Here is a 12500-nt window from a genome sequence, read left to right on the forward strand (position 1 = left end):
GTGTGTGTGTGTGTGTATAATGTACATATTGTGTTACAGATTATCCGGTCTGTCGCCATTTATGGGTGATACCGATATTGAAACTATGGCTAACGTCACCATCGCCAAATATGATTTCGATCATGAGGCATTTACTGATATATCCGAAGATGCTAAGGACTTTATCAGATGTTTACTGATAAAAGATAAAGAGTACGTATATATATATATATATATATATGTATATATGTATATATATATACATGCATACATATAGAATGAGAGGGATTATGAAGACGTGAGTTTAAAAATTCTTAAACGATTTCAGCAAAATCAATTACATTCTTTCGAGACTATTTAAGATTCATCTTTAAGATTTTATATTTTACCAGCTGATCTTACAAAATGAAAGTAAAAAGGAATAAAAATAAATCAGCTTAACAGAGGAGTAATTCTTATAAATCGTTTAAGAACTTTCGATTCTCTTTCTTCCTCTCTTGCTTACATAGGGATTTAAGTTTTTTGTTAGAAAAAAAAAAAAAAAAAAAAAAAAAGAAAAAAAGAAATCGGATTCTCTCGAAATATTCTGAGCTTTTTTACTTTAATAATAGCTTCGTTGAGAGTTCTTTTATCTCTCTCTCTATCTCTCTGTCTTTCTCTCTCTCTCTCTCTCTTCTTTTCTCTTTTTTCTTTAAAAAAAAAATATATATATAATTTATTATAGTTGATATATTATATATATTATATAATTATATATTTATATATTTTATATTTATATATATATATATATATAGATATACACATACACTGTTATTTTATGAAACGTTTAAAAGCTCAATTAAGCTTTGCCTGTCGTTCTCTTTTTTCAATCACATTTTATCTATTACATAAGAGAATCTGTTATAATAAGAAAGTATATAACCATCGTGCGTTACAATATATATATAAAACTGAATTGATTATTGGTATTTGAACAATATATATATATATATATATATATATATATATATATATATATATATCGATAATTAATAAAGCGTTCAATATTATCGTCTATTACTTTCTCCATCGTTTCTAATCGAACAGTCTCCTCGTCCCCATCGAAAATGATATTATCTCGAAGAAACAAGGCATATCTCGTTTCCGGTTCATCTTCTTGAATGGAAAAAAATGAGAGCGAAAAGAGATAGAGCTAGAGCTAGAGATAGAGATAAATAAAGAGAGAGAGAAAGATAGAGAGAACGAGAGAGAAAGAGAGAGTGAAAGAAACCCAAAAAAAGAACTCCCTAAAAATATAAAAAAGAAATAAACGAACCCACTCACGAAGAGCCTGTTATGAATATTTCAGAAAACGAGCGTCCGCCTCGCAATGTCGTGAACATCGTTGGTTGGCCAAAAAGAAGAACGATCCTCTTATCATCGAGGAAAAAAAACAAATTGACGATAAGCCAATGAAATCTAATAAAATCGAATTGGATTCTGCCGTTTTAATTAATTCGATAAAATTGGCTGGTACTGTTAATGGAAGAAGCAACGTTATAGACGAGGATGAACTCGATTTAACCAAGGACAATCTGAGACTGTTCGTTGAACGTTGGAGAGAGCATCCTGATAGTCCTTACATAATCGATAATGTTAATACTTTGAGTAATTTAGAAAGACATCATTCGAGAGACGATAATACGGATAATACGGATGAGACTGTATCGTTGAGAGCACAGTGTCCATCACCTAGAGAAAGTCTTTGCAGTTTTGAATCGTCCGAAACTGACGCGAGTAATTCGAATCGCGACGATTCGCGTGGATATTATTTGAACGTACCCAATTTAGGATTTGCTTTGGAAAGAAGAGCTTCGGAGGGTACAGCCACGGATAAATCGTCTCGTGATCAAGCCAGTCAAATTAGTTTGGCCGAAGAAATAATCAAATTATCCGAGCAATTGCGGAATATCGCTATGGGAGGTATAGATACAATCAAGGAAAATAACAACGTTATTTATAAAAGAAGAAATATCAATTTCACCGAGGACGATAATCCTTCGTCGAAGAACAATGAAAAATCTTTTGTAGAAATAACTGGATCGAATTTACAAAGGAAGAATAATAATTCGAAAAGGATCGTTAAGATCGATAACAACGATAAGGAGTACAATGAGATAGCTGAAAAATTGTCGAGTATAAAGAAACAAAGGAAACTCAATGGAACGACCTTTCATAGTAATCGTAATTACGATCGTTCTAATAATCCGATCGATAGTCCGTTCGATTCGTTCAAAAGACGAAAGTCGAGCTTGGATAACGTTTCATCGACGACAATGAACACAGATAGCGACGAAGTTAATCGTACGATCGAGGATGAAACTTCCCCGTCTAAAAGAAGTTCTGTCAGGGTCATTGAAAATGCAGAATCTTTCAAATCATTAAATAATGAAATCGATTTAACGCCACCATGGAGACGTACCAGAGTGAAACATTCGTTCGGTGAAACAAGCAGGGACGTACCAAGGATATCAAATTTGCGTGATTTGCATAAGAGTTTGAATTTAGATGAGCCGGCTAATACGAAAGATCTTTTACTTCATTTGTTAGGCGAATGGGAGGAAATCGGTAATAGAACGTCTACGTTAGGAAGAAAATCTGTCAGTATCGATTGGTATGGCGAACAATCGATTGCTAGGAAGACCATGAACTCATTAGCGGAATATTTTCAATCGAAACAACAAAAATCATCGACGAATAACGTTCCTGATAAATCATCAACCCCTATGTATCGTTGATAATGACCTTCTATTTTAAGGGGCCGCATTTATTTCGAATTGCGATAATTTTATGTTGAACGTAACAAGTTTTGTTTCGTTTAATCACATCTTTTTTCTTCTTTTTTATTTTGCTTCCCTTATTAGCAAATATATTAGACTGTCTCTTCTTTTTTTATTATATATGTATATATATATATATATATAATATTGTTTGTTTGCTTATAAAGAGTAAGGTCTTTTTAAAAATGGATCACTCTAATCTCATAGACATTGTGGCCCCAGCTTGCATCCAATGCGGCCCTGGATATTTTTATTTTGTCTTTATCTATCTATCTATCTATCTATCTATCTATCTATCTATCTATCTATCTATTTATCTATCTAATTATTTCATTTCTTTTTTTTTCTCTTTCTCAGGATAATTCTCAAAGCGATTCTAAAAATTCTATCCATTATAAATATGTGTTATATTTGAGAAACATATTTTGAAACGTTATAAAGATTATTTCAACGAGCGAGATAATAAAATAGAATTCGATTAAAGTTCCTCATAATGTTCCGTTCTTCATGTTATTTTTGTTCTTTAACAATGAGACTCTAACTTGCATTGAAGTTTAACATAAAAGACATTCGTTGAGTATTTATTAATTTTCTGAATTTACTCGACGATATTTTATTATCATTTCATTCTCGTCACTTGATTATAGTAATTTAATATAACTCTTTCGTTGAGACGCGTTTCTTGTAATTATATTATATTATGATAGAAATCTAGTCATTGTATCTATGTACATGAAATGTGTAAGGATATATATATATATATATATATATATATATATATATATAATCCGTTGTGAAATTATCGATAAAAAATTAAATGGAGAAGTTAATGAATGAATTAATGAGTACGAAACGTTTTACATAATTATTGTATACCGATAGTATATTGTATAATATATGTAAATGTTGAAAGTATATGTATATGAATGTATATGAGCCAGCGATTATAAAAGTTGTCTAAATCATAGATTTATTTTTTTCTTCTTCTTCTGAGATATTTTCTGACGCACTTTTGGTGGTTTTGAATTGTTTAAAACAAAGAGAAAAGAAAGAAAAGAAAAAGAAAGAAAAAAGAAACTTATTTTTCTATAATGAGAGAGAAAAAACACCGAAAAAGTGTTTATATTTTTATTATTGAAAAATGTATTATTTTATTACTATTACTATTGTCATTATTGTTGTTATTATTATTATTATTATTATTATTATTATTATTATTATGATTATTATTATTGTTATTATTATTATTATTAATATTATTATATTATATCCTTAGGTATATATCATTATATTTTTTTTATTAAATGAAAAAAAAAGAAACGAATAATTCTTTTATGTAAATAAAAAAGAATTTTTACTACGCAACAAGCGAGAAAATATATACAATTACGTTCTTTTAATATCTCAAATTATTTACTTACTTAGACCACTTTAATAATTATGCTCATATTAAAAAGATGATATGAAGAATAATGTACGACTAGGTAAAACGATAAATATTTATTATACGATATTACATCATTTCAATTGTCTTATTTATATCGCATAATTAAATATATAAAGAAAAGAGTAACATTAAAAATTGTCTACCCTAATTGTTTCATAAAACAACAAAATATGTATATATACATATATATATATTTTTCTTTTTTATTAAAATTAATCAATAAAACAAATTAGTTTAATTTATTTCTTTTTGTTTCTACAGACGGAGACCGACAGCAGGTGGGCTTTTAGAACATCGTTGGCTCGATGTTGCATTGGAAAATCCGATTTGTAAGAAACGATTAAAACGATATGTTATTAAAAAACGATGGATTAAGGCCGTCAATACGATATTAGCGTTAAAACGAATGGGAGCAAATTTGGACTTAGATCTTCTTTAACGCGACATATAGTTTTAATATTAATTTAATTAGAATCGATGTGAGATCATTTTTCGAAACAAACTTTCTTATTATTTCATCTTTGTTGATTTGTTAAAAAAAAAAAAAAAAAAAAAGAAGAAAACTGAATAACGACCAAGGAGAGACAGATAATTTTTTGAAAGAATTGCACTAGTGTAATTCGTTTTTGTTTTCGTTTTATTTATTTATTTTTTTTGTTTTTGTTTTTTTTTTGTAGATCGCATAGATCGAACGAGTATTAGTATTACATTTGTAATATTTAGGAAATATTTTAAAATTATTTCTTAATTAAGTAGGATTTTTTTTTTTTTATTTAGAGTCAAAGAATATACCAATGTGCCATTTGAAAAGTTCGCGGCGTTCTTTCTTTCCTTTTTCTCTTATTTTTCACTTTAAGAATGAAATTTATTTCGTTACAAACAAACAAAAAGGAAACGCGTATTTTTTAAATGGCTTTAATATAAATGAAATAATTTTCAATATAGCGATTTATCATCTCCGGTTTTGTGATTTATTTCGTAATTGTTAAAACGATATTGGCACGAGTAAAATAGCCGAATGATTTACGAAGTTTAATAGACGATTAAAAGTAGGATTATGTAAATATCTATACGTGTAGAATGCACCTGTTGTGTCTTTAAATAAATTCTTTTAGTGCAACACTGTACGAAAATGAAAATTCTACGAGTTTATAACGATTGTCACGTCCATATCAAATATCATGTATGTAGATCGTTTATACAAAATGTAATAATATGTATTTACCTTTCATCCATTCTATTTCTATATATTATAAATATAAGTTGTCATTTAATCGATAAGAGACGAAATGTATATCTCATTTGAATCGCGTAGTCACACGACCTCCAATCGACTACGCGAAACAATTGTCTGTTGTATAATAATGAAAGATATTTTATAACGTAGAAAGATTTATCGAGCACGAAAATAAAATTAAATTTAATAAATTGAGTTTAATAAATACAATTTAGTTAATAGAATTTACAGTCATTATCGCAAATTTATCTCTAATTAAAATTAAATTGTGTATTTCAAATAGTATTATCGATTGCGTCGCATAGATGGCAGTTCATTTGCGCGTTGATTTCTTTCTTCTCGAAAGTAACGTTTACTAAGTGTTTATCGAAATAAATTAACAATAATTTGTAATGGTTAGTTAATAGTTTGTTTAAAAGATTTTACGATATTGTTTAGTTAATCGTACGAAATATATAAGTGATATTTTAATGAAGTATTCTTAGTTTCTTTTTGTAAAGATGTATTAGGTTAGAATTTTGGAATATATAAGATTTAATTATGTTTGAAATATTAATAAACATAAAATATGTTTCTAAAAGGAACAATCTCTGCAAAATTGGTCACCTTATGCGATCGAATACGATCCTTTAAAAGCTGGTAGTATCGATGGAACCGACAAGGAGCCCCACGACAAAGCTGTAAGTCGAGCTATGCAAGCTCATTATGAACCTCCTCGTGGTTTGAAATCTAAGCCTGAAAGAACGTTGTACGTAGCTAGATTTGGATCGAAGATAACCAAGCAAGACTTAAAAGAGGTAAATATTTCTTTGAGTGGTTTTCAAGTCGTCGAAGAAAATTAATCTTTTATCGTCGTATATATAGTTTTTTTCTAGATACGGAGAAGTTCTATCAGCAAAAGTTATAGTAGATGTAGTTACTGGACTTTCACAAGGTTATGGTTTTGTAGAAATGAGAAACGTAGACGACGCTAAAAGAGTAGTAAGACGTTGTATTGACGCGACGCTGAAAGGATATCAAATTTTTGTAGACTTCGAATGTAGTCGTATTATGAAAGGTTGGAAACCTAGAAGATTAGGTATATACGTTAGAAGGAATAATCCAATACTCATACAATAAATATATCTTAAAAGCTCTTAAAATATCTATGTTCCATTTAGGAGGTGGCTTTGGCGGTAAAAAAGAATCCGGTCAACTTCGTTTCGGTGGAAGAGACAGACCTTTTAAAAAGCCGATAGTACCAAACATTATAAAATCATGATTTTGATTCTACGTATCTTAAATATGTACATAGTTAAGAGACACAGAAATAACTTTGACGATTTTCTGTAATCATAATAACAATAAGTTAAATTCTATTTATAAATGTAATATAACACTGTCTACTAATGTTGTAGGAGAAGTCAGAATAATCGAAGGATCTATTATTCTTTACAAAAGAAATGCTGTTACCCGAATGAAGACTTTAATCTTTGAAAATTAACGATATAAACGAATTGACGCCTTGACGATGTCTGATATTAAGTAGACGCTTACGCGGAACTTTATACTCGGACGTTGTTGCGCCCTCTCTCGTCCACAAGGCTCACCATATAAGGAGGCCCCAGCGTGGACTTTAAAACGTTGATCAACGCATTCGAAGATTTAGAACTTTAACAAGTAAGCAAGCAAGGAAGCAAGGAAGCAAGGAAGCAAGGAAGCAAGCAGGCTTTACGTTCATCTTTGATAAGATTGTCTCCCTCTTCATCGAGCATAGAAAGCTTTCTCTTCACTCCACACCCTTGGACCAGAATCCTCGAGGATCACCAACCCACATTATCTTGATTCGACTCTTATTTCATCATTGCTATATTACACGTTCGTCGCGAGTTCGTTAAGACGATTATCTTAACGACGAGCTATTTTCTTTTCCCTTCTTTTCTTTTCTGTTTTATTATTCCTTTTATTATTTTTTTTTTTTTTCTATTTGTCGAGAAATCACGAAAACATTGAGAGGACAAGTTATTTTCCACGAAGAAAAAGAAAGTAGAAGAAACTTTGATTATTGATGATGACGCAAATTGGATAAGATTAATACTAGCTTCGCATATATATATATATATATATATATATATATATATATACATATATATATATATTAGATTAGAGCGGTTAGAGGTACGCACGATCAAAGACAAGTTTTTCTAAATACAAGAGATTTTAGACACGTGCAAAAGAGAGAAAGAAAAAGAGAGACTCGAAAATGATAGACTCGTTCGAGTTACATTATGTAAGAGAAAATCTAACGAAATAAATTTCTCAAAGTGACTTTGATCGTGACTCTCAAAATAATCCTCTTTTGTTATCATCGAATAACCAACAAATTTCCATGATTAAATATCAAAACTCCATATTTAAATACAGAAACCGAATCATTCGTCTATGATATTATAGTATCAGCTTTAAATCAAATGATTTTAGAAAACCATTTTAGAAATACACATACACACAAAAACACACATATATATAAAGAGAGAGAGAAAGAGAGAGAGAGAGAGAGAGAGAGAGACAGATAGAATTTAGTTTAGAAATTGGTTTGGAAGAAACCGCGGGGGCGAGGTTTCTGCCAGAGAGCAGCCGGTTATTCGTTCGACGGTGGAATAAAAAAGAACGTACATTCGACGAAAATAGTATCGTCGGCCAGGATCGTATCACGTTCGAGCTCCACGGACGTAGATCTCCTTTCTATTAATAGTAACGAACGAGAATTAAGGATCAAAGAAGAGAAGAAGAAGAACCAGCAGCAGCAACAGCAGCAGCAACAAAAGAAGTAGTAGAAGAAGAAGAAGAAGAAGAAGAAGAGGAAGAAGGAGTAGTACCAGCTAACGATAGAGTTTTGGTACCACTCAGAGAACGTTCTCAGATCGAACAGTCCGGAGTTTAGAGCCGTTCGAGCTATCGCGGACTCGACATTCCATCGGCCAAAAGCTCGTTCTTCGTTAGCTCGCTCGCTCGCTCGTTCTCTCTCTTTCTCTATCATTCTCTCTCTTTCTTTGTCTTTTTCTTTCTCTCTTGTGTGTGTGTGTGTGTCGTTTAATAAAAAGCATCTCTCAATCGGCTGGGGCACCGAGGCAACCCTCTCGTTGCCACGTACACACACCCACCCACTTACACGTCTCTCTTCACATACATTACCACATACATTGACATCACTCGAGTGTAAGTTCATTAGAATATAATTCATTTATTATCTATTTCTTTCTTTCCTTTTTTTCTCCCCCCTTTTTTTTTATTTTTTTTATTTATTTTTTTTATTATTATTGTTTTTTTTTTCTTTTTTTTTTCTCTTTTTTACCTCTCTTTGCGTGTGCGTATTTTTGTGTGTTTATATTTTATGCGTTCTCTCTCTCTCTCTCTCTCTTTTTATATATATATGTATATATAAATTTTTTCATCTTTTTTCTTTCTCTCTCTTTTTTTTGTATATGATTATACGAGGGTGTCTACGATGAAAAAACTCTAATTTTATATTATTTCATACTTTTCATTTCTATTATCAATATATCACTCTAATTGTCTCTCTTTTTCTTTCTGTATTTCGATTGAAGTGATCAAATAATCGGATAATTAATTATCCATTGACGATTTAAAATCATTTCGGAGAAAGATATAATGAATGTTAAATATAAAAAAAAAATTAGATGCCAAAAAAATATTCATGATAAATCCTTTTCAGATAATAAATAAATAAATAAATAAAGAAAGAAAGAAAGAGAGAGAGAGAGAGAGAGAAGGAAAAATAAGAGGAAAAGAAAAAAAAGAAAAAAGATGAAAAAGAATGGAAAGAGAAAATCTATCTTTATTGCAAGGGGCATATCGTGTTCTGTTTGAAATCGCGGGTGCTGAGGACTTATTTAGCATCTCAGTTAAGAAACAGTGTGACCGATTTACGCGCCTGCGTAATTGCCGATCGGGATTGCTACTTAAAAAAAGTTTTGTGTCCGCGCATAAACCGACCTTTACTACTACTATTACTAGTACTACTATTACTGTTACTACTATAACTATTACTATTGCTTCAGTTAACGAGTTAACCAGCTCCTCGAGTGATTGGATCCCGTCGAAAACTGTACGCTCTGTTTGTGATCTTCTTGACCCCCTTTCTTTTTTCTTCTATTCCTTTCTCTCTTTTTCTTTTTCTTTTTTTTTCTGTATTTTCTCTCTCTCTCTATCTTCTCAGGGTGCACTTGTACGTCCTATCGAAAATATTTCTCAGCCTCTTTCTCCTACGTTTCCATTTTCTTTCTATATTTTTATTCCTTTCTTGCAAATATATTTGACAAATTTTCTCAAAGAAACGTAGTCTTAGGGATCGAAACAAGTTTGTTAGCTTTTTTCTCTCTCTCTCTTTTTTTTTTATCTTCCTCGGATATATTTTTACATTTTTGTGTATTTTTTTTTTCTTTTTTTTTTTTTTTTTTTTTTTTTAATTCTTTTTTCGACTCTAACGAAAGAATTTAAGTATATGTAAAAGTTAGAGAAAACGAGGAGACAAGCAAAGCGATCTCCATATTGAATTAGAGAAGAAGAAACGGTATTAGGAGTGCATGTATGTGTGCGTGTGTGAGAGAGAGAAAGAGAGAGAGAGAGAGAGAGAGAGAGAGAGAGAGAGAGAGAGAGAGAGAGAGAGAGAGAGAGAGAACACTTTTCTAAAATTAGAGCCACGAGGAAGAGAAGGGACCCGGCTCCTTATAGAGCTTGCGAGGCCGAGCTTGCGGCCAGGGTTAGCAAACTGGCAGTATGTCTACCTCTTTCTCACTTTTGCTCTCTCTTACTCTTTCCCTCTCTCTCTCTCTCTTTTTCTCTCTTTCTGTCTCTCTGTTTCTCTGTCTTCCTCTCTCTTTCTTTCTCTCTTCCTTCGGAATATCAAATTACGTTTAGGTCGGTGCATCATTGACCTCGTTTCGATTCGCTATATTTACTTCGTTTTTCATTTCTTTCTTTTTTCTTTTTTTTTTTTTTGGAGACAAAAAAATGTTGATCAAAACGTTTATTTTTTTTAGATTAATAAATATAAATAAGTGAATAAAGACAAATATATCTATATTAATGATATATATCTTTTTTTTTTGATTAATAAATATAAATAAATAATAAATGAAATAAGTGAATGATTAGGATGAATAAAGACAAATATACCTATATTAATGATATATATATATATATTAATAATAAATATATTAATTGAATTGATATTTTATTATATAAAAAAGAAAAGAAAGAAAAATGAAAAAAATAATGAAATTGATTATTTAATTATATTTATTAATTATTTATTAATAATATAAATTATTGTTTATAGAATATATATATGTATATGTATATGTATATGTATATGTATATGTATATGTCTGTATATAATCTTTATATTTTCATGTTACAGTTCCTTAACCAACCGCAAACATGTCCGACGACGAGGAACAATACTCGTAAGTATATATGTATATATATGTATATATATATATATGTATGTACATACATATATAAATATATATAAAAGAAGCTATCTTATCAAGTAGCTTTTCGAATGATATGAACGATACAATTTTTTTCAGCAACTTTCGTTCACACTTTTGATAAGAATTCGTACGAGAAGTATATTATAATCGAATCTTGAAAAGTATAAAAAGAAAAAAAAAAAGAAACATTAATTCCTTACACACGGCGACTTCTTATCAAAAGTCGATCGAAAATAATTAAATAATAAAAAAAGAACGTACATATATATTTTTAATATTTACTTGATATGATTATAAACTATTAATAAATATGAGCCGATGAATTATAATAGTTCGATATATTTTATAATCATTTGAGTTATTGGCAAATATTTGTAAGTATTTATTTACTTAATCAGTTATATATTTCTTTGCTTCGTTAATTAATTTCAAATTAAATATTTTCAAAAATAAAAGATCTTTCACAGATATCAAACAAAAAGAAAATTATATATATATATATATATATATATATATATATATATATAATATCATTAGACACCGCTTTTATAATAGTTGGCTCATTAAAAAATCGATGAAGAATTTGTGTTCGAGAAAAAAAAAAGAAAAAAAAAAAAGGGTACGCCATAAGATTAAAGCGATTAAAAAGGGATCCATCGATCGTAAGGATCTTCGTTTAAATTGGCCAAATTTTGCAGGATCTCGCCTCGGCGATTTTTTATCTTACGATAAAAATCTTTCACAACCAAACAAAAAGAAAAGAAAAAACAAAAAAAAAAAAAATGAAAATTGGGATCTCGACGGAGACTCCCGCTTCAACCACCCCCACGTACGCACACATACACGTGCACCCCTCACCATTCTCTGAAGATTACGAGTGTGTATTTACGAGCTATATATCTCGACGATAATCGTGATCGGAGTTCGTGAAAATGAAAAAAAAAGATCCAACGTAAGATTATACCTTACCTTATCCCTATACCCTCTCACCCTCTCACCCTCTCACCCTCTCTCTCACTCTCTCTCGTTTTCATTGTCTCTTCGTGTATCGTATATGTGTCATAAAAAAAAAAGAAATCACCGTGTCACCAAATTTTATCGTGTTGCTTCCCTCTTCCTCGGAGGCAACAACCCTTCTTTTCAACCCTTTGTTATCTTCTTTCTTTCTTTCTTTTTTTTTTGTACATTTTCTCTCTTTTTTTTTTTTTTAATTACTATCAGGAGAGAGAAATGTTACACTTACGTGTACACGCGCACAACCCCTTTGTTTCTTTATTTACTCGTATCAACCCTTAGTTATTCTATTCGTGACTATTTGCTCCTCACCATCCTCCTTGGCCAGTCGTTTCTTTTTTATGTATATATTTTTTTAATCGTGTTTCACTTTATTTGATTTGTTATTAAGGAGAGAGAAACAACAATCATATCCATCCTTCGTCTTTCCAACCCCTGACTCTGTCCCTGTTTTGTTCATTTTTTTCTTGACTAAACTTAAAGAATGAATAGTAGTCACTTTCCAT

General features: G+C 30.4%; 3 protein-coding genes across 29 annotated transcripts in view; all 3 read left to right on the forward strand.

Annotated features, from left to right (window-relative positions):
* The window catches only part of LOC122637041 (myosin light chain kinase, smooth muscle-like), a 13448-nt gene extending 9951 nt beyond the window's left edge, over nucleotides 1-3497 (forward strand). For 3 of the 4 annotated variants that reach the window (XM_043828864.1, XM_043828866.1, XM_043828865.1), the window contains exons 7-8: nucleotides 40-192; nucleotides 1328-3497. In XM_043828864.1, coding sequence (XP_043684799.1) covers nucleotides 40-192; nucleotides 1328-2756 — 1582 coding nt within the window. In that variant the 3' untranslated portion in view covers nucleotides 2757-3497. The remainder of the gene's footprint in view (nucleotides 1-39; nucleotides 193-1327) is intronic. The other variant, XM_043828863.1, reaches the window with a different exon arrangement.
* Nucleotides 3498-5829: 2332 nt separating this feature from the next.
* On the forward strand, nucleotides 5830-7173 carry LOC122637045 (U11/U12 small nuclear ribonucleoprotein 35 kDa protein-like). 2 transcript variants are annotated; one of them, XM_043828892.1, is made up of 5 exons: nucleotides 5830-5877; nucleotides 6064-6279; nucleotides 6347-6560; nucleotides 6643-6791; nucleotides 6880-7173. In XM_043828892.1, exons 1-4 carry the CDS (start codon nucleotides 5875-5877, stop codon nucleotides 6741-6743), a joined length of 534 nt encoding a protein of 177 aa, XP_043684827.1. In that variant the 5' UTR covers nucleotides 5830-5874; the 3' UTR covers nucleotides 6744-6791; nucleotides 6880-7173. The 2 variants fall into 2 exon arrangements, with proteins under 2 accessions (XP_043684827.1, XP_043684828.1); XM_043828893.1 differs by having other exon boundaries at nucleotides 6643-6768.
* Nucleotides 7174-8297: 1124 nt separating this feature from the next.
* The window catches only part of LOC122637043 (troponin T, skeletal muscle), a 21482-nt gene continuing 17279 nt past the window's right edge, over nucleotides 8298-12500 (forward strand). For 6 of the 23 annotated variants that reach the window (XM_043828869.1, XM_043828867.1, XM_043828871.1 and 3 more), the window contains exons 1-2: nucleotides 9285-9599; nucleotides 10905-10950. In XM_043828869.1, coding sequence (XP_043684804.1) covers nucleotides 9300-9599; nucleotides 10905-10950 — 346 coding nt within the window. In that variant the 5' untranslated portion in view covers nucleotides 9285-9299. Of the gene's footprint in view, nucleotides 8681-9284; nucleotides 9600-10057; nucleotides 10079-10130; nucleotides 10260-10904; nucleotides 10951-12500 lie in introns of those variants that run through there. The other 17 variants (XM_043828878.1, XM_043828881.1, XM_043828882.1 and 14 more) reach the window with 7 other exon arrangements.

The sequence above is a fragment of the Vespula pensylvanica genome, chromosome 24, assembly GCF_014466175.1.
Source record: "Vespula pensylvanica isolate Volc-1 chromosome 24, ASM1446617v1, whole genome shotgun sequence".
NCBI lineage: Eukaryota > Metazoa > Arthropoda > Insecta > Hymenoptera > Vespidae > Vespula > Vespula pensylvanica.